Raw genomic sequence first — 21,909 nt, forward strand, 5'->3', positions numbered from 1 at the left:
CTATGAGATAGAATCGCCCTATCGTTACAGCGCTTCCCGTAAACGTGTTCGGTTGTAGTACTACTAAGGTGCTGTACAACTTGTGTTGTAACCTACCAGGTTTTCTTTACACAATATTATCTTATTCTTGCCCTGACTTGTTCAGAGCTGATATCCGGTAGTATTGAGGCCTATGCGAAATTACAATAACTTCAGACATTGGTGGATCCTAAAATCAAAGAATATGAATGGCGTGTATACGCGTGTCAGTCTCGTACACATGATAGCCTATCATACACTATATGAATTCAAGTACCTGCTGTGTTGATCTATGGTGTTGATAATTGGTCACAGCAGAAGGCGGATCGGAAAACTGAGTAGGCCTATAGCTACTTGTTCTCAGTTGACCTCTCAAACGAACACATTGACAAAATAATATAATATTGTGGTTACCACACCAATACATATTCATTATACAACTATTTTCTTCCAACTGAACTCAGTAAGTGACCTGTAGTTTCAACGCATTCCTCAGCTTGTTCTTTACCTGTAACATTGGCTGACCTTGGCCTCTCAGTGCGGCTCAGCACCGTGACTAATGTTGTGTAGTACAGCGTGTCTAATGCTCGTGTGTTACATCGTCTCAGATCAGCAGACATGTTCTGCCAGCAGCTGTATGTGGTATTTAATCATTTTCTCTGGTTTTCTCGTCAGCTTGAGTTGTTGGCTTGCATAACACAGAGTGGTTTGTGAAACAGGTTCAAAAGTAGCTTTTCCAAATCATACAATATATGGGAGACCATCTTGGTGAAAAAGTTCAATTGTATTGTCAAAAAAAAAGATTGATACAAAATCATGAAGTCTCACAATATGTACAATACAGGTTTAAATAACACATTTCGCACTGAATTAGCAGTAATTACGTCTACAAAACTGACGTCGGTCTTCTGATCGCGGTCCAATGTCCAGAGTTCTTGGTACGTCACCGCGTCATCTCGTCGGCAGTGGTGCGGTGCCACCCTGGTGTTGTGAAATAGCCGGGTTCTAGCGGGTGTGTGGCATCGGCCTGATTCACAACACCAGCTGCGGCACACACACCTCAGACAGCGTCATTGAGGGAGGTTAGAACAGTTAGAACACATACTTTCAGATGGGGGAGGTTGAAGGTTGTGTTGTGAACCACACACACACACAACGTTGGTCGTTGATGGTCTTAAAGGATATACAGTGGCTACATCGTCAAATCTAAACCACAGTCAAGAACATGCAGAAGCGGAACAGTATACGGCTGAAAGTTGTGTTGTGAACAAACAGATAGCGTGTGGCACGCTGGTTTTTTGATGGGTCTTGAAGGAGATACCAGCAGACAGTCAAATCTAAACCACATCACAGGAAACACAACCCCCTCTTTCAACAGCAGAGCGGTGCACACCCTGACCTGCTTCTCCTCAGGAAGTACGTGCAGACAGCTCCACTAGGGTGACGGTGCTGTGAGAGGCACAGAAGATGCGTTTCGACACCAGACTCCCCAACACGATGTAAAGCAGTGCCCTGCAGTACCGTCGTGTTGTCGGCCTGGCCTACTGTGCTTTTCGGCCAAGAGAGCCTAACAACTCCATCTGGTTTCTCTGAGGGCTTCTGCCCTGCTCACCAGCCATCTGCCTGCTCACATGCACTCTCCTGCTCCTCAGACCAGTAGAACCAAACTCTCGCTTTGAAGACGGCCCCGTGTTAGGGTCAAATAACTGTGTTTTATAAATGTGTCAAACATGATTGCATACCAGACTAATAATCACCCATGGTGGTATAATTCACCAAAGCTTGCAGTGGATGATCAACGGTCCCTTAATGCAAAATTATTAATTGCGCAGCTTCATAGAGGGTTATGATGGATGTCGTTAAGAAAAGCAACAACATAAAAACGGAGGCGAACAAACAAAATGAACCAAGGATAAGGTTTATAATGAGGCAAATGAAACAAAATTAAACTGAAATTTTATTTCCCAAAATATGAAAAAAAATACAAATATTGAGCGACAACACAAAGACAAAATGAACAGGAGTCAAAAAGACAAATCAGATTCAGATGGGGGATGGGTAAAGGTTAACTGGTCAGGGCTTCGGGGGGGGTCAAAGGTCACGTGTCGAGGGTCAGTTCATTAGGACTTCCATCTGAACCAATCGTGCGTTGGTGTCTCCGGCCATGCGGTATGGAATCATGCCAGCGAAGGTGATGAGGGCTCGCGCTTGACTACGCAGTTGCTAGGGACCCAAAACAGACGACAGAGAACATGTTAGACACGGGAGCTACAAGAAGAGAGGCTTTTCACAAGCATCTAAAGTGTCACCTACGCAGCCTGAACTACACCATCTGTCTAGGGAAGTGATCAGTGATCAGATGGACATCTTTTGTGTTTACACTCTCAACCTTAGATGGCATCAGTGTTTTATTCATAACAGTACATTTGGTTTGTAACGAGCCATGTTATTGAACCGTCAGTTCAGTGTGTCCTTACCGAGTCTCTGTCCTCCAGCGAGCGCTGGGGCCGCCCGGGCGTGCCTGTAGGCGCCCCCTTCAGACGCTTGTACTGAGTGAACAGGATGTTCATGGAGGCCAGCAGCACCTCCGACAGGTTGTGTCTCACCTGGAGAGGGAGGAGGAGGCGGGGAGGAGGAGGAGGGGGCGGGGAGGAGGAGGGGGCGGGGAGGAGGAGGGAGAATAGGGGGGTGGGGGGGGGGGAGAGGTGCGGTTACAAACTCAAGACTGTCCATCAAGACTGGAACTAAGGACATGCTTGTGTTTTGAATGACGGCACTTCCGATCGATCGATGACGGTTGGTTGAAGTGTGAAGTGGTGGCATGTCACTGCGGCCCCAGAACTCGCGTGAAAAAACACGTGTCATGTCGGACGGGCCAACGTCGCTCTCTCACCTCGTCACTGAAGTTCCTGAAGGCAGCGACTCTCTCCTCAACACTGTCCTGACTGAGGGGAACCAGCTTTAGCCTCTCCATCACCTGAGAGAGAGAAACAGACAGAGAGAGAAACAGACAGGGAGAGAGAGAGAGAGAGATACAGAGAGGGGGATTAGAGGAAGGTGAGAGGGGGATTAGAGGAAGGTGAGAGGGGGATTAGAGAGAGAGAGAGAGAGAGAGAGAGAGAGAGAGAGAGAGAGAGAGAGAGAGAGAGAGAGAGAGAGAGAGAGAGAAGGTCAGGTCCAGATGAACCTGCCAGTCTGCCACTAGGCCAGGCGGTCACTCACGTCGTAGGCTCTGTCGATGTGGCCGGCGTGGTACTCGTCGAAGAACGTCATGAGATCCAGCAGCAGGTAGAACGTGCTGTCCACTGACTTATCTCCTGCTACTCCCTGGGAACGGTACCTTCAACAGAGGGCCACACCGATGAGTGTGTGTGTGTGTGTCTATCCTACCTCTGGCCAGGGCTGTCTGTGCATGTCAATCTCAATATAAAGCGAGGGCTGTGTGTGTGTGTATGAGTGTATATTTGCATGTGTGTGTGGACTCTTACCTCTCAGCAATTGCCAGGGCTGTATTCTTTAATCTCTCCTTGTTGGACAGTGCTGCGCTGACCTGAGCGATGACCGGACTGAGCAGCCTGTTCATCAGCTCCAGAACCTTGTCTGGGTTCTACCGCCAGACAGGAACGAGAACCGAAGAGAGGGAACAACGACAGGTGCAGAAGACCACAGGGTTACAAAGGGACCTAGTGTTCTCCACTCTAATTGTGCTCTGGTTCAAGTAGAAGCTGGACAAGGCCTTTCAAGGAGATTCTGTGGAGTTGTTTTTTTTGCTGCCTCACCTTGGCCAATTCATACAGTTTGACTGCCTCTTCAAACAGGCCCTTGTTCTCAGCCTCCAGGGCCACCTTGGTGATTATGGCCCGCGTGTCCCCAGCAAACTTGTCTATGACTCCTGGCTGTGGCCACACAAACACAGACCGACGTTCATCAACCGAGCAGAATACTGGAAAATCATTTTGATGGTGTGATGTTTCGTTTTTTTTCTTGACTTATGCTCTATTTTTACATGACTTAAGTCTTCAACTTTATCTTATTTGATATATATTTTTGTTGTATTTTTTATAATATATGTTGTAGATGTTATGTTTTGTTGTGTGCTACCCATGAAGGGTACGACTAATGGGGATCCTAACAAACGAAAAAACAAATGAAGCCTGCCATAAGCTGACATAACATCTCTCTCTGGTGTTCTAGAAGTGCCACCATGTGACCTACCTTCCTGCTCCCATCCTTCTCCAATCTGCCTAGCAACATGTCAAACTGTAGGGGAGAAACAACCAATCAGAAACCCACATGCGGTCCAAAAAAGGTCCAAAAAGTCTGTTTATCATCTGTGTGTGACAAACTCACCTCCCTGCTCTCGATGACCAGCTCACTGACACAGCGCATGAACATATTTTCTCCCTGGCTGTCCTTCTCGTTCCTGGAAACACACACACGCGTGCCGTTAGGAAACAGTGAGTGAGTGCTGCGTTTCACAGACACCTCAGTGGAGCAGGTGGCCAGACTCCCCACAGGAAGTGAGCTCAGCGCTGGAGCGTACCTCAGGAAGTAGAAGTACTGCAGGGCCTCGCGGGGGTCGGTGGACTCGAACTTGCGCGTGTAGAGCATGAGGAGACGGATGAAGTTGAGGCGTCGCACCATCGGGGGATCGCCAGCTTCCTGACTCACTGAGACAGACACACAACATCTGCTACAAGTGTTGTGTCATGGAAGCTTCGAATAAGGGTCAAACGTTTCTCTTTTAAAGAACGAAATATTTTACTCTCCAATAGGAATCAATATAACAAAGAATAAGAATTTCGAATTAGACAATTAGTTAGACAATGGCAGGTTCTAGCGACTGAACTTGACTTCATAAAATCACTACTAAAACTAACGAGAGAACATTTAAACATCACTTCCTGCACTTCAAAATAAAAGCATCTCCTTTCACATTATACACCTTCAAATTAACATCAAATTGCCATTAATGATTACCTGTTCTTAAACTAAACAACATAAATCAGTTAGTTTACCCCTCAACTTCAAATAATTAATTAATCTACTATTAAACTAATCTTCAATTAATAATAATTAATTGAATAATAATAAGCTATCATAATAATAGTTCATTAGCTCAAGTAATAATAATAACAATAATGTATTCATTTAGCAGACACTTTTATCCAAAACGATGTACAGCACACCCAGGGGCGGATTTTAATCTGCGATCTCTTGATCTGAGGTTAATTAAACTAACCACTGAGCTATAACCTTCCCTTCTGGTAGCCAGTAGACAGGTAGCCCTATCCCCACCTCCAGTAGACAGACAGGTAGCCCTATCCCCACCTCCAGTAGACAGACAGGTAGCCCTATCCCCACCTCCAGTAGACAGACAGGTAGCCCTAACCCCACCTCCAGTAGACAGACAGGTAGCCCCACCCCCACCTCCAGTAGACAGACAGGTAGCCCCACCCCACCTCCGGTAGACAGACAGGTAGCCCTACCCCACCTCCAGTAGACAGACAGGTAGCCCTACCCCCCACCTCCAGTAGACAGACAGGTAGCCCTACACGCCACCTCCAGTAGACAGACAGGTAGCCCTACCCCCACCTCCAGTAGACAGACAGCTAGCCCTAACCCCACCTCCAGTAGACAGACAGGTAGCCCTACACCCCACCTCCAGTAGACAGACAGGTAGCCCTACCCCCCACCTCCAGTAGACAGACAGGTAGCCCTACCCCTCACCTCCAGTAGACAGACAGGTAGCCCTACCCCCACCTCCAGTAGACAGACAGCTAGCCCTAACCCCACCTCCAGTAGACAGACAGGTAGCCCTACCCCCACCTCCAGTAGACAGACAGGTAGCCCTACCCCCACCTCCAGTAGACAGACAGCTAGCCCTACACGCCACCTCCAGTAGACAGACAGGTAGCTCTACCCCCACCTCCAGCAGACAGACAGGTAGCCCTACCCCCACCTCTGGTAGAGCCAGGTGAGTGGGCGGTCAGGAATGTCACTTACGAAGCTGGGCGCTGTGTCCCGAGGCCTTGAGCAGCAGGCCCAGCTCGTACAGGACCAGAGCCACGTGGACGGCGTGGCTGCGGAGGCGCTCCACCCGGAACAGGAAGGCCACGGCCGCCTCGAACTGGGCCGTCAGGAACAGCACCTGGAAATACAGGTAGGGCTGCTGGCTCGCCGAGAAATGAGACTCGCCTGTTTGGATGAGACGGAGCAGGAGACAAGAGGAGAAGACTCGTGTTAGGGTGGTGTGAGGCCGTTTTTGGAGGGGAAGAGGTCGGGATTAAGCGAGTTTGGGTGTGGCACAGTCTGTTGGCTTGAGTGTAATAAAGAACTTTTGTAAATAATATCTCCTTTATGGGTTTACAGTTCTGTGAATTGGCACTGAGTAAATCATTCATGAGCTGAGGGGATGTTTATGACATGTCTACAAACTATATCTTGAGCACAGTCTAGGTCCTAGACTCCAAGGAGGTTATTTACGATATACTGAAGTATAAACAGATAGCGTCTGACACCTGGAGTTGCAGCACTTAGTGATAAAGACAGATCCAATGTTTTAGGGAGACTTAGCTTTTGGGGGGGGGGGGGGGGGGGGGGGGGGGGTTGCATATCCGGCAAGAAACCTTTAAACTTTCTTCAACGAATGTACTTGTTAATTCAAACTGAACTAATCCCCTCCATCCGACCACATGTTTTCAGTGAACATGTCAGGCACTTTAAGACACCGACTTATCGCTCAGTCCCAGACGTTTTAAATTAAAAGGGAAAACAACGATGGGGCGATAGAGAGGTGCGGAAGATAGAGAGGTGCGGAAGGAAGAGACAGACAGACGGAGAGAGATTGAGAGAAACTCTCAAAAGACAGAGTAAAGATAAAGTTGTGAATCATCCTGCAGGTGAGGCAGCCTCTCCCTCCCTCTGATAAGAGGGGAGAGTTAGAAGAGTGGAAGTCTGTTATCAGGAGCGTCCAGGCCGGATCCCTGAAGACCCAGACGCAGGAGGCTGGCGCTAGCTGTCAGTCTCCTGCAGAGACGGCTTCTGCTGCCTGCCTGCTCTACTTCCTCCCTGACTAAGCCCGAGGTGAGCTGCTGGGTGAGCTGGAGGAGCTGGAGGAGAACCCAGTGGTCGTTCGGAGGCTATTTCAGGCGCAGGTCACAGCAACAGCACAGGTGGGAAGGCCATGCACACGCAGGTGGGAGAAAATGAGGGGGCTGCACTCACACACACACACACACACAAAGACACACACACAGACAGACACACAGAGACACACACACCGTAGTCCTCAAGCAGCTGCTTCTGGAGCTGGGGCAGGGTCAGTCTGTCCTGCGGGGCACTGCTGCCATCGTCATCAAAACACACCTGGTTCAGCTGGGGAGGGAAGAAGACGACACACTTACTAAGAGTCAAACTACCTTCCACTCCGGAACATTCTCTCCCTTTAGCTGAAAAGTTTAAAGGAATACACTTTCTTTACTAGCAGGCTACCAAAGGGTAAATTTGCCAATGCAGACGGACGATTCAGCAATCCATAGTTTAGACCTGACACGTCCCACTGATACATTAAGAAGACATCAAAACGAAAAAAACAAAAAAACAAGCATCGTCGTGGCCGTTAACGTGGCTGTTAGCGTAGCGCTTAGCGTAGCATTCGCCCGTCGCCGCCTCGGCCAATCACCTTGAGCCAGAGGTAGTCCTCGGTCTTGTCGGCCACCTCGCCGTGGTTGTCGCTGATGTCACACTTCCCTATCAGGCAGAAGACGGCCCTCTTGTAGGGGTCGGCGCTGTTCCTCAGCACGCGGCGGTAGTGGAGCCGCAGCTTGGACTCTGTGGCCGGGGCCAGTCTGGAGGGGGAGGGGCAACCAGCCTTCATTACTTCACTATTTTACTGCAGGGGAGGTTTCCATATGCAGCTGTTTCAGTAATTCTAGACCACTTTTTGTCACTGAAAATACTGAAGCAACAAGCACTTAGACGATGACTTGCTTCCATGGATTCTACGCTTTTCCGCTCTTTCTCAGGATACGTGTTGCCCAAGTCCGTAAACAACCTCCCAAACGCACGATTGCAAAGGTAAATGTAAAGGACATGACATAAACACAACCCCGTTCCGGTAGTACAGAAATGGACGTTTCCCAGAAGTCTGGTGGGGCGTGTCCGAGCGTCCTACCGTCTGTCCGGACTGTTCATGTACTCCAGGAACCAGGTCTTGAAGTCCCCCAGCTGGTGCTGGGCCCTGTTGACCACCTGCATGGCGGCGCCCATGTCTCCGCAGCGCAGACAGAAGTAGATCAGAGCCCAGACGGGGTGACCCTCCACCTCCCCGTCCTGGACACATATAGGTTTAGTGTCACATGATGACACGCAAATTATGACGGCTTTCACGTTGATATCAGGGCTTACATTCCTGCTCATTTACAAATATGTGCATCGAAATTAAATGGGTCCTCTTATTCACCAAAATTCAGTGCATCTCCTTAAAGAATAAATACAAATAAATAAATACAAAAAGAAAGAAAACGTAGCAAAACTTCAACAGGGCACTATTTTCCACTTTGTAAATATATTTTAGGAAGCCCCAAAAAATAATCGATACTATGAACGGAATGACGCATTTTAAATATCGCTCGATCACGCAAATGTGATCGTGGGAAGCTAAGATCGTGATTCAAATGTGATTCATTGTGCAGCCCTGGTGTGCGTGCACATGCGCGTGCAGACAGTACCTGCATGCCAGGCATGGGTCCGGGCAGCTTGATGTTGAGGAAGCTGCGGACCAGCTGGTAGGTCCCTGGTACCCCCCCCAGCTGAGCCTGCTGCAGGTTCCCAAACACCGTCACCATGGTGTAGTTCTTATAGCTGGGGGGGGGGGGGGGGGGGGGACAGGCAGGGAGTTTAGACACAAACATACTGAGAGTGGATGGCCAGGCGGCTGTAAATGACACACACACACACACACCTGTTCTCCAGGAACTGCAGGGCCTGCGTCACAAAGGCCATCTGTGTGTCCACAGCTGTGCGGCTCTTCAGAGTGTCCTTGGCCGGAACCAGCAACACATCTGTCATCTGCCTCACCATCAGCCACATGTCTGACACGTTCTACACACACACACATCTCTTTAGTCAATCCAGCAAGCATGAACACCATGAGGATGCCCCACAAGCAGCCCACGGTGATGTCCAGGTGATGACGGGTGGGCTCCTACCTTGTCGTCCAGGCTGTCGGCTACAGAAGCACACAGGTCTCCCAGGTTGGGCTGGACGTGGCCGCCCACGATCTTCTCATTGAAGATGTAGATCTGGGGGAGAGGAGAGGGGGAGGAGGGGAGAGGGGGAAGACAGGAGAGGAAGAATATGGTGAGAGAGAGGGACACAGAGGGAGGAGGGATGGTGAGAGGAGAGGGGGAGGAGAGGAGGAAGACGGTGAGAGAGAGGGACACACAGGGAGGAGGGATGGTGAGAGGAGAGGGGGAGGAGAGGAGGAGAGGAGAGGGGGAAGACAGGAGAGGAAAAATACGGTGAGAGAGAGGGACACACAGGGAGGAGGGATGGTGAGAGGAGAGGGGGAGGAGAGGAGGAGAGGAGAGGAGGAATACGGTGAGAGGAGAGGGACACAGAGGGAGGAGGGATGGTTAACTACCACCCCGTTGGGGCTCCAGGCGCCGGAGCGACACCCCTAGGAGCGCAGGGTGAAGTGGTGGACGATGAAAAACAGCACGAGGAGGATGAACACATTCAGCAGCTCGTCGAAGAAGACGGCAAACACCAGGAAAATGACTCCGCAGGCAATGTGACGACACATGTCCACTCCCAAACAGTAGGCCCTCTCCTCTGCCCTCCTTGCACTGGGTGTGTGTGTGTGAGATAGTGTGGGGCTTAGCCGGATGGATCGTCCCCGTCCCCCCTCCTCCAGAAGCGAGGTCATTACCCAGCATTCCCTGTGCTCGGCCAGCAGATCAATGAGTCTGATCGACTGCAGCCTGGCTGAGAATGACCCCATTCAGGCTGGATGGCTGGTCTGGCTCTAATCGCCCGGCTGCAGCTGCATTCAGACTGACGCAGCAGCTCCCTGACATTGGGCTCTTCACGGGGCTTTTGTGCTTTACTGGGAGAGAGAGAGAGGCCGTGTCGAGAGAGCGGGAATGTAGGGCACAGAGAGAGAGAGAGAGAGAGAGGAGGGAAGGACATGGAGGAAACGGCCCGGGCGGGGAATCGAACCCGGCTCCCTGTGACGAGGCCACAGCCGTGCTCAGAACCGCACCAGCAGTTTTCAGACGGCGTGTTATCTTGTACCTGCCCAACGAGCTATGTGCGATCATGTCTGACACGGTATTGAATAAATCAGTTTAACATAAGGGAAAATGTTGATACTTTATAAGATTGAGGTCAAATTTATAGAGGTTGTCTGTAAATGTGGTGTCTTAACTATATGATTTAATGCCTACAAATCAGGGAGTCAGATGGCTGAGCGGTGAGGGAGTCGGGCTAGTAATCAGAAGGTTGCCGGATCGATTCCCCTCCATGCCAAATGACGTTGTGTCCTACTTCACCCTACTTGTCTCAGGGGGAATGTCCCTGTACTTACTGTAAGTAGCTCTGGATAAGAGCGTCTGCTAAATGACTAAATGTAAATGTACAAATGGTCTGTAAATGTGGTGTTGTCTAATTGTATTATAACACACACACACACGTGTGTAGGTGTAACAGCAGGCTGACTGACCTGTCGTCCATATGCCACCTCCACGCTGTCCAGAGCACTCCTGCCAGGAACAGCTACCTCACTCACAAAGCTGGGCTGCAACACAGAGACACAGGGAAGGACTGAGGGGAGGGGTGCACACTACTGAGGGGAGGGGTGCACACTCCCACACACACACACACACACTCTCCAATACACACACACACACACACACACACACACACACACACACACCAGTGAGCTAATTAGGCAGACAAGCGACCTCAGTAAGCCTTACAGGAGAAAGTGGCTACGGGGCTAAAGAGTTCTTTAAAACTGAGAAACATTGGCTGTGTGTGTGTGTGTACGGTCTCATGTCTGTTGTGTCATTACTCCAGAGCAAAGACCAACGTAGCGTGAAAGCCATAGAGCGCAGAGCCCTCGCATGGACGAACACGTTCTCACAGACATGAGACAAAGAACAGCAGGCCACACCCAGTGACAGTGCACCGTAAACAGAGCGTCGGCTGTTGTGTCCTGTTCCTGGTAAAGGAACGACAGCGGGTGCCTTATGAACACGATCAAAGCAGGCATTCTACGGGAGCCATGTTCTTGGAATATGTCGCAAAAAGCAGGCGATACATGGAAAAGAGATAATCTGTCCAAAGCGGGTTACTTATTCAGTGGGTGGTAACGGGACTGCGCGGACAAACGGTCCAATCAGAGCCCTCTGACTCAGCAGACGGTCCCCCCGAGCGGCGCCCCCCCCCCCCCCCCGCAGAGCGAGGTTGCGACACGATGCCGTGAACGACAAAACGAGCGACGGCCGCTAAACGTCCGAGCGCTTTCACTGTCAACGGCGGTGACAGCGCTTCCTCTACTCAACCCCGTCAGATAAGATGCCCCCGGAATGTTCACTGAATGGAGCTGCGCGCGCGTGGGTGTGTGTGCGTGCGTGGGTGCGTGTGGGTGTGTGTGTGCGTGAGGGTGTTGCGGCGTGGAGCTGCAGGCGGGTAGCTGCAGGCTTGTTGCTTTGCGACGAGATCGACCTCCATGTTCTGGGTCTTGATCCATTATTTAAAACAGGAGGGTTGCCATCTCATTTTTGGAAAAACGATCCATATTTGATGGTGTTTCGGGGGGGGGGGGGGGGGAGGAGGAGAGGAAGGGGAGTGGCCAGGGGGAGCGGAAGGGGAGAAGTATGTACTGCATGTATGCAGTTGATACTTTTATAGTACGGCAGTTGCTTAGTACATAGTACGGAATTTGATAAGTATGCAGTACAGAAGTTTATAAGTATGTATGTACAGCAGTTGCTTAGTATGTCGTTGATAAGTATGTGCAGCAGTTGTTGGGCGTGTCGTGCTCGGCTGCGGTGTTGTGCGTGGGCGGGTGTCCAGCAGGTGGCGCCCCTGACCTCGGCGTCGTGGCTGAAGTCCAGCGCGTCCTCCCCGGCCCCCAGCAGGGTGTGCAGCACCCTCTGCTTCACCTGCTCCCACTGCACCAGCATGGACTCCCTGTGGTACTCCTCCGCCAGCAGGAACGTCTGGAGGGGGAATGATAGACAGAGACACAGAAAGAGAGAGAGACAGAGAGAGAGAGAGAGAGAGAGACAGAGAGCGAGAGACAGACACACACAACGAGAGAGAGAGAGACAGAGAGACAGAGACAGAGAGAGAGACAGAGAGAGAGAGAGAGAATCAAAAGGAGAAAGATGAGACACAGATCAGATACAGACCACTTTGACAGAGGGGTGTGTGTGTGTGTGTCATAATTGGGTTACAGACCAGGGGAGATGTGACACTTTATAAATAGCTAGTTAAGCTAGCCCCGCTAACCTCTCCCACTGGGAGAACCCTTCTCTCCAACACCCCTCACTCCCTCCCTCCCCCCTTCCCCTCCCCTCCCCCAGGCTTCCTGAAGCTCCACAGGGGGGGCGAGACACAGGGGGCTGGCCTGGAGGCTCACAGTGGGCCGGCTGAGACTCTCGACAGATCGTGTTACTTCACTGTCTGTGGAGCTGGAACAGGGACAGTACTAAGTGGGTCTGTGTTCCTGGCAGGCCCAGATTTAGCACCAGCGCCCCATTACAACAGGACCAAGTCTATTTCTCTCTCCTGCTCTGCAGGGACAGGACATGCTAATGGGAACATGCGCTAATTAGACCTGCTCTGAACCTTCTCATCCACACCCAGGAGCTTGCGCGCACACGCACACACGATACGTTTCTCATATCAAACATGAAAGGGACAGGTGTGAGTGACACATCCCTGTGTGGGTGTGGTCGAGCAGTAAATGAACTTCCCGCTAAGTATGTGTATGCATACATAAGATGGCTGCCGTACGCATCGTGCGTTTGAGGGCCTACATAGTGCCTTCATAGTGCCTGCATAGGGCCTTCATTAGGGCCCGCATAGGGCTTGCATAGGGCCTTCAATAGGGCTGCATAGGGCCTTCATAAGGGCCTTCATAGGGCCTTCATAAGGGCCTGCATAGGGCCTGCATAGGGCCTGCATAGGGCCTTCATAGGGCCTTCATAAGGGCCTGCATAGGGCTTGCATAGGGCCTTCAATAGGGCTGCATAGGGCCTTCATTAGGGCCCGCAGAGGGCTTGCATAGGGCCTTCAATAGGGCTGCATAGGGCCTTCATAAGGGCCCGCATAGGGCTTGCATAGGGCCTTCAATAGGGCTGCATAGGGCCTTCATTAGGGCCCGCAGAGGGCTTGCATAGGGCCTTCAATAGGGCTGCATAGGGCCTTCATAAGGGCCTTCATAGGGCCTTCATAGGGCCTGCATAGGGCTTTCATAGGGCCTTCATAGGGCGGGGAGGAGCAGACGATGGTACTCACCCTGCGACGGGACTCCTCGATGGCCGACAGCAGTGCATTGTCCCTCTCATTCTTCAGGAAACCCTGGAAGATACAAACACACACACAGGTGAGACTGGTGTAGGAGTCGCACAGATGCTGATTTTGAGGCAGTTTGAAGTTTGCCCCCCCCTCCCCCCCTAGCCTGGCTGCCAGCCCAACTTAGCCCCGCCCACAAAAGAATGTGTACGGGAAGAGGAGCTGTTCGGACCAATCAAATTGTCAGGGCGGGATTTATACGATGATGGACAGATAATCAACAGTAACGTAATCAACCACGTCACCAAAGAGCGCTTGGGTTAAATTTGTTTTCAACAAACAACATATTACGTTGCTCTGATTGGTTGTAGGTCTATCCAATTGAGCAAAGAGGCATTTGTTTTACGAGTTCAGTTGAAACATGCCCCATTTAATGTATGCACCTCCCTGCCAAAGTAAATTCTTTGTTTGTGCAAACATTCATGGCGAATAAAATCCTTCTGATTCTGATTCTCGCAGCCCAACGGAGCGGTTTCAGACTCATATTCGGACTAAAATGAATGTTTTATCATCTAAAACAAGCAAATTGAACACAAATGATCAACATTAAATGAACAATCTCAACAACGCCAACGGCCGTTCCGACGGCTGCCTCTGTCTTTCGGCACATACACGCCTTTCCAGAAAACGGCGGCCTGTAGAGAACGTTCTGCCTCCTTACCGCGGGCTGCCGTCAGCGCTCCACGCTGACGCGCCCAGGAGCGACATGTACGCAGGCCGTGCGGCGCGCACGCGGGGCTCAACGTCGGGGGCAGCTCAGACGGTTCACTGGGAGTTGACGAGAAGCGCCAGGCCCGGCGTGACAGTGACTGACTCGAGGAGACGTGGGCCGATTCGGTTCCCCAGTTCATTATCGCCGCACGTCTCTCCTCGGCGAGAGCAGGCGGTTTTCAGAGGCACATCTGAATCTCCTCTGTCCTCCCCTCCCCCTCTCTTCCACCCTGCCTCCTCCCTCCCTCCCCTCCCTCCCTCGCTACTCCCTTCCCCTATAGGCCTAGGCCCTCGCCCCTGTCCATCCCCTCCATCACGTCAGCAGAAAATATGCCAGAAACCTTCCGTCTATCTATATATCCATCCATCCATCCATATATACATATATATATATATCCATACATCCTTTATTCTATCCACCAGTTCATCCATTCCCTAATGTGGAAGATTCTAGACCCTCATCAGAAAGCGGATGCAGAGGATGGAAGGAAGGGAGGGAAGGAGGATCGACGGAGGTGTGGAACAGGGATGGTTAGGCCAGCGATGTCCTGTAGCCGTTATCCTACACCTCGCAGAGAGACGGCTGGAGAACTGGGACAGCCCAAGAAAGACCTCCACCCACCCATCCCTCCCTCCTCCTCCTCTTGCTCTTCCACCCCACCCCCTCATCCCTCCTTCTCCTCCTCCTCCCCATCCCTCCTCCTCCTCCTCCTTCTCTCCCACCCCTCCATCCTGCCTCCTCCTCCGGTCACCTCATCCACCCTTGCTCTTTCTGCCCCTCCTCCTCCTCCTCTTCCTCCTCTTCCTCCTCCTCCTCCTCTTCCTCCTCCTCCTGCCATCCTCCCCTCCACCGTGCCCTCAGACAATTCTTGCTCAGTCATTGTGCTGCCGTCTCTGCCTGGCATGGTGGGGGGAGGGGGGGGTGGCAGCGCCCCCTCCTGGCCGCCCAGCGACAGCACATCAGGAACAGGTTCTACCCAGTTTTCCTCTCACCCCAGGAGAGGGCTCACAATGGGGCTATTTATAACTCTGGCTGCTCAGGTCAGGGCTCGGAAGACACACACACACACGCACACGCAGTATAGCTGTTACTGTACTGCACAGGTGCACACACACATCGCCTCGCGTCGGACTAATCCCCTACCCGAGCACATAGCCGTCCGTCAGCGTGGTGACCGGGCGGTCGCGCTACGCTACTAGCCCGACGCCACCATCGACGGCTACCTCTCTGGGCTCTCGCACACGCCTGCCGACTGATCCCCACCACAGCCCCGTTGCCTGGGTGATCCTGTCCGGACCGCCCTATCCGTCTCCTCGGAGAGATGCTTCCTCCAGGGCTGGGGGGGGGGGGGGGACCGACCACAAGAGCCACCTCAGCATCCAGAACATTCTGAACGCGCTCTCCTTGTTCCTCGAACGCGGATCGAAACTGTGGGCGTCGCGTCAATCGACGGCGTCTACGGCGACGGTGGATCGCTACGACGGCGCGGCGTCCGAGAGAAACGAGAGAGCCGGTCGTCCTCTTCACTCATGGAGACGTGCGTGTTACACGCGTGTGCAGCCGCGACACACACACTTCCCCCCCCCCCCCCCGCCCAGGGCTTGGTCAGGCACACGGGAACACTCCCTTATTCACTCCCTTCCAGCACACTCTATATCATCTGTTTTACATTAGCGGTACGCTGGACACTTCTTTTTGATAGGGATTTGATTATCCCGCAGTACCGTGCACATGTAATAAAGAAAGCACAGTTCAATTCAGCAGTCAGAGATATTCACATCCAAGCCAGGGTATAGAGTATCTATATATGCAGATTGAAGCCAGGCTGGAGTGAGTCTATATACATGCAGATATAAGCCAGACTGGAGTGGGTCTATAAGAGGAGATAATAGCAGGGTTGTGGACTGAGGCGATGGATGTCGTCTTCGTTAAACATGAGACACTGAGACGGAGGACTGAAACCCCACCCTTCTTCCCCACTTCCTGTGTGGGGGAGAAGCCTTCGTCATGCAGGACATCCCCAGTATCATCATCATCACCACCACCACCATCCTTAGTGCGACTATCATCATCATCATCCTTAGTATGACTCAAATCATCATCATCATCATTATCATCATCATCATCCTTAGTATGACCATCATTATCATCATCATCATCATCATCATCATCATCCTCCCCACAGACAGAAAGGCAGGCAGACCAGGAGGAAGAGCAGAAGGCTGACAGACAAAGGCAAGACAGACAACGCTCCAACAAGCAGGCGATACTCACTCACACTGCTGCTCAGTCAGCCAGCCAGCCAGCCAGAGAGGAAGAGAGAGAGGTGCCAGCCGTACACAGGGCCTGCCTGTCCCTGCCGCCCTCCAGCTCCCTCTGAAGACAAGCCGCCATTCTGGGGCGTTCCCTCGCTGCGTCCGGGGGCCAGAATGGCGGCCGGTGGCATCACATCTCCCAGCCTAACTGGGCCGGCAGCGTGAACCCGAGGAAGTGCCACGGCCCGGGTTACCGTCGGCTGTTTTATTGTCGGAGGAATGTACCAAGTCAACTCTCACACACGGGGGGGGGGGGGGGGGGGGGGGGGGGGGGGGAGAGGGAGGATGAGGAGGGACTATCCAACCTACACAGTTGCTCTGCTCTCCATCACTTAAACCATCCCTCCCTCCCTCCCTTCCCCAGCTCTCCCCCCCTCTCCGTTCTGCTCGTTTCTTCCTTCTTTTATCCATCTATGCATCCTTCCTTTTTTTACTCCTCCCCTGGCGCAATGCAATTATGGTAATGGCTTTTTTTTTCCCCTCTGCTGATGGCTTCCGACATCCTGTCTTGAAATTGGGCTAATAATCCTCTTAAGAGTCATGTTTAGTTAATGAGGTGGGGGCGCACTCAGACATACACACACACACACACACACACACACATACATACATGGACATACGCACACACATGGACAGTCGCACACACACACACACACACACACAGCAATTTGAGCAGCACTGCTTTAGCAGCTGTGCTTATCAGACTGTGGCCATAGAATGCATGCCTTCACTGTAGCCACTCAGAGAGGGGGATGGGTTGGAGAAGGAGGAAGAGAGAATCGGTAAGGGGAGAAAGGAGTGAGTGGGTAGGGGGAGGGAGGGAGCGGTGGAGGGAGAGAGAGAGTGAATAGGGGGGGAGGGATGGAGAGCGAGAGTGGGGGGGGATGGAGAGCGAGAGTAGGGGGGGATGGAGCAAGAGACAGCTAGAGCAGCAAAAGATGGAATCGAAAAACTGAGGGGCAGAGGAAACGGAACATTCTCCTGTCCGCCATTTTAGCGCTTTCATATTCAGCGCTCCCATCTGCGTTCTCTACCGTGGCTTGTCAGTATATCGCATTAACTCTTTATACGTCCAATCCATGCATCTATCCCTACCGTTCAGCCTTCTCTCCATTATGACTTTCCTCCCTGTCTCTCTTTGTCTCTTTCAGTAACGCACCCTCACCACCTGAGAACACACACACACACCACCAACAGCTTTGACGTTGTGAGTGGAGATGGTGAACCTTCCGTGTCGTGACCTCGTGTGTGTTGGCGGAGGATGCTTGAGGAGAGACGCGTCCTGCAAAGTTCTTCGCCCACTGCCTCCACCCTAACTCTTTCATCTTAGGCCACACACACACACCTTGCCGTGTGGCGAGTGACCACCTGCCTACACGCCAACATACACAAACTATCACACCATAATACCCATTAGAATCCATTCACGTGGCGATAGAAAGCTTAACAATAGACGAAGCCGAGAACATATGAAATGCAGTATATATATACATGTATATGTATATAGAGTAAAGCTATACAGTAAAGTAATGGCAAAGGTAGAAGGGCACAAAAAACTGTAGGCAGGGTGGAGGGGGATGAGGGACAGGAAGTACGATAACCAGGAAAGGGGCGGAGGGACGGCAGGCGGCCCAGAGAGGAGACTGATACTGGACACTGACCACTCCAGACACACAGCCACTCAGCAGAGTCCACACGCCTCCTTCTGCTGCTGCCAGGGGCTAAGTGCTCTACCCGTCAGAGACACACCCCGACACAGGCCTCCCTGTCCTTGTGCTACACACGCACACACGCACACACGCACACACACACACACACATTCACACCTCAGCAGACCAAACGCACCAAAAACAAAACTATCCACCAACCAGACTGTTTACCTCCAGTCTCCTTATGCTCCTTCCTTCCTCTCTACCCGCTCCCCCCCCCCCACACACACACACACACTCATCCACACATTCAAGACTAGTAATCAATACCATCCATCACCACCTCCCCCCCTGCCTCCATCTCACACAGACGCCACAAAACTGGACTCGTCTTTACCTCGTCCGCATGCCGTTCCCAGAAAAACAACGAGCTACACAAATCAGAATCGCTTTGCTCGCAATTGTACAGCGCACTCAGGAATGTGACCAGGGGATACAGCGCAGCGGAACAAAGTTCAAGCCACTTCACCATCAACGGGCACTCGGGAAGTCAACCAGGGTGCAGACTAGCAGGCTCTCACCACTGCAGTAACGTACGACGTCGCGTCGCTGGGAACACTGCTTACATCACCGCCCCCCAGGCCCTGATGACAGGGCCAGAGAGAGAGAGTATTGGGCTAGCGATGAGTCACGTCACCTCTCTGTCGAGTGACTGGGGCCATTCCACACAGCGAGACAGTTATCACCACCATAGCAGTTGTAGTGAGTCAGTCTGGGCTGGCTGGGAAGGGGACAGCTATCACCGACATGGAGGGAACAATAGGGCCTGGGTCAGCTGGGGTGTGTCATCGTGGCAGAATGTCACATTGGGGTGGTGGTGAGATCTATTCACGCGTGACTCAACAACAACATTGTTTGATACCCTCACAAGTTCAGGTTGCCCCTGAATCCTTGACCGACCCCTGGACACTCACACAAAGCAAGGCAGTAGCTCGTTACCTGCATCAACTGGTCAGTGATAGTGTCTGTAGGGTATATGGGCATCTGTGAAGATCTCTGACATTGCTTGTAAAAAGGGCTATACAAATTAATTTGACTTGATAGTGATCTAGAAAATACCTAACATACCACAAGTTAAAACACAGCCTCGATGGAGAAGGTTTAGTGAGGCCTGACTAAGTATGTGCACCCGGATGTCTGAGGCCTGATTAAGGATGTGTACCTGAGGCCTGATTAAGGATGTGTACCTGGATGTCTGAGGCCTGATTAAGGATGTGTACCTGAGGCCTGATTAAGGATGTGTACCCAGATGCCTGATTAAGGATGTGTACCTGAGGCCTGATTAAGGATGTGTACCCAGATGTCTGGGGCCTGATTAAGGATGTGTACCTGAGGCCTGATTAAGGATGTGTACCCAGATGTCTGAGGCCTGATTAAGGATGTGTACCCGGATGTCTGAGGCCTGATTAAGGATGTGTACCTGAGGCCTGATTAAGGATGTGTACCCAGATGTCTGAGGCCTGATTAAGTATGTGTACCTGGGGCCAGATTAAGGATGTGTCCCTGAGGCCTGATTAAGGATGTGTACCTGGGGCCTGACTAAGGATGTGTACCTGAGGCCTGATTAAGGATGTGTACCTGGATGTCTGTGTCCTTGACTGGCTCCAAGGGTTCGAAGGTGGTGGCAGCGCTGAGGCTCTCCAGCCTCTGGGAGATATGGAAGATGTCCAGCCCTCGGGAGCCCAACAGGATGGACCTGAGGAGAGAAGGGGAGAGGCACGATTACATGCATAACCATTGTGGTTCCTGGTTAGGTATGCATATATTGTATATATGAACAAGACACCAGCCAATACAGCATTATGGCATGAACCTTGGTGACCTCTAGATGGCAGCAAAGTCATGAATGTACCTTTTTGGGGTGGATGATAAACACACACAAACACTACTCCCAACTGCACAAATAAATATACCTCCATCATGCTCCTTAACACACACACAGCGTTTAGGTACTAGACTAGTCTAACCCACCAGGACCCAGAGGACAGAGATGTCTTACGCTTTCACGTCGGCTGCATCCTGAGAGGTGCGTGTGAGGGTGCGCGAGCGTAGTCTCTCCCCCGCCTGCTGGATCTCCTGCAGGTTTCTCTCCACGTGGGGGAGCTCAGACACCGCCTCTGTCTCCGCAGCCAGCTGCTCTGCCTGCTGCAACAGCTCCCCAAAGCCCTCTGTTTCCATGGCTAGCGGTGCTGTGCACGAGAGGGAGAGGACACTGGTGTCAGACAAGCCGTTGGAAGCGCCCGTGAGATGATCATCTCTACTTTGAGATCTCTCTCATTAAAAACACGAAAACAGAGTCATGGTGGGATGTTTCTAAATCAGAATATTGTGATTTATTCCTCGTAAATGAAGATGTCAGAACGTCTTTTCAGTGTGTGTTCGATGGCATCGGGAATGGAGTAGGATTTAGGTAAAAAACTGTTTACCTAAAGCCTCCAAGGTAATAGATTCTCCTTCTGGTTTGTACGAGAAGTAACTAGATCACTAAACGTAGGTGTCATATCTGGAGCTAGCGCTTAACAGTAAATTAATCTTATATATGTATGTCATTTTACTATTCCTACCTAAAACTTTGATTAATTTAGGGATCTAATCTGCAGGGTCAACAAGCTTCTCGCGCGCAGCCACGCGATGACAGCTGTTTAAGGATGATGGTATAAAGTATCGTCTTTGTCATGAGCTACCGTAGTTACATGAACCCATTTCCTTTTGTAACCTACACGGATTATGATAATCATCTAACTCACATTATGCGTCAATTCTTATTGTGCTTCAAATGCATTAACTTAATGCATTGGCCCCATCTGGCTGAATGGCCACAACGGCTAGGCTAGCTATCATAGCATGGCTAGGCCGTTTATGTAGGAATGAATGATGGCTTGCTAGAAAGGCAAACCTCCAATCTGGCTCCGGCAGGCTATAACGCCACGCTACCTCAATGTGTGCTAATTGTGTGCCACAAATGTTATGAGCTAAACTATAACTTACGTGACCCTTTGACAAATAGAAATGTGTCTCCCTTGTACCTCCAAAGTCCGTTTTTATAGTTCCTTGCTAGCGCATTAGCCAACACTATCTCGTTTACCCCGGCACTTCTCGAGATTACACTGATTGGACAATCATCTTCGTCGTTGGTTTGAGGTCTGGTAGCCTACGTATGGTTAAAGTCGCCCTCTACCGTTCTGGGGTGCATCTATGACCAACTTGGTTTAAACAGCGACACTATTTTAAATGATGGTTCCGGTTACTTAAATTGTACAGAATCGTGAGTTGTAATCTAATGCACGTAGCTCTAATCCAGTGGTTCTCAATCCTGTCCTCAGTGACCCCCTGTCCTGCTTGTTTTAGATGTTTCCCTGCTCCAACACACCTGATTCAAATGCATGTTCGTTACCAGGCTTCTACAGAGCTAGATAACTACCCTTTTATTTGAATCAGGTGTGTTGGAGCAGGGAAATATCTAAAACACGCAGGACAGGGGGTCCCCGAGGACAGAGTTGAGAACCACTGCTCTAATCAATCCTACACATACAATTTCTAACCCTAATAAACGGGTACTTAGTCC

General features: G+C 51.2%; 1 protein-coding gene across 3 annotated transcripts; it reads right to left on the reverse strand.

Annotated features, from left to right (window-relative positions):
• Positions 1 to 1,957: 1,957 nt before the first annotated feature.
• Positions 1,958 to 21,548, reverse strand: nup93 (nucleoporin 93). Of its 3 annotated transcripts, none has more exons than XM_047034574.1 (22): positions 21,371 to 21,548; positions 20,344 to 20,533; positions 19,923 to 20,040; positions 13,552 to 13,614; positions 12,120 to 12,248; positions 10,745 to 10,819; positions 9,231 to 9,323; positions 8,984 to 9,123; positions 8,751 to 8,883; positions 8,195 to 8,352; positions 7,703 to 7,868; positions 7,302 to 7,395; positions 6,025 to 6,216; positions 4,562 to 4,688; positions 4,369 to 4,441; positions 4,234 to 4,278; positions 3,798 to 3,914; positions 3,507 to 3,625; positions 3,241 to 3,358; positions 2,912 to 2,995; positions 2,496 to 2,624; positions 1,958 to 2,241 (listed from the first exon to the last, which is right to left on the reverse strand). In XM_047034574.1, exons 2-22 carry the CDS (start codon positions 20,520 to 20,522, stop codon positions 2,131 to 2,133), a joined length of 2,463 nt encoding a protein of 820 aa, XP_046890530.1. In that variant the 5' UTR covers positions 20,523 to 20,533; positions 21,371 to 21,548; the 3' UTR covers positions 1,958 to 2,130. The 3 variants fall into 3 exon arrangements, with proteins under 3 accessions (XP_046890530.1, XP_046890529.1, XP_046890531.1); XM_047034573.1 differs by having other exon boundaries at positions 21,333 to 21,546; XM_047034575.1 differs by lacking the exons at positions 19,923 to 20,040; positions 20,344 to 20,533; positions 21,371 to 21,548 and adding an exon at positions 16,595 to 16,846.
• Positions 21,549 to 21,909: the final 361 nt, after the last annotated feature.

This window comes from Hypomesus transpacificus, chromosome 14 (assembly GCF_021917145.1).
Source record: "Hypomesus transpacificus isolate Combined female chromosome 14, fHypTra1, whole genome shotgun sequence".
Classification (NCBI taxonomy): Eukaryota; Metazoa; Chordata; class Actinopteri; order Osmeriformes; family Osmeridae; genus Hypomesus; species Hypomesus transpacificus.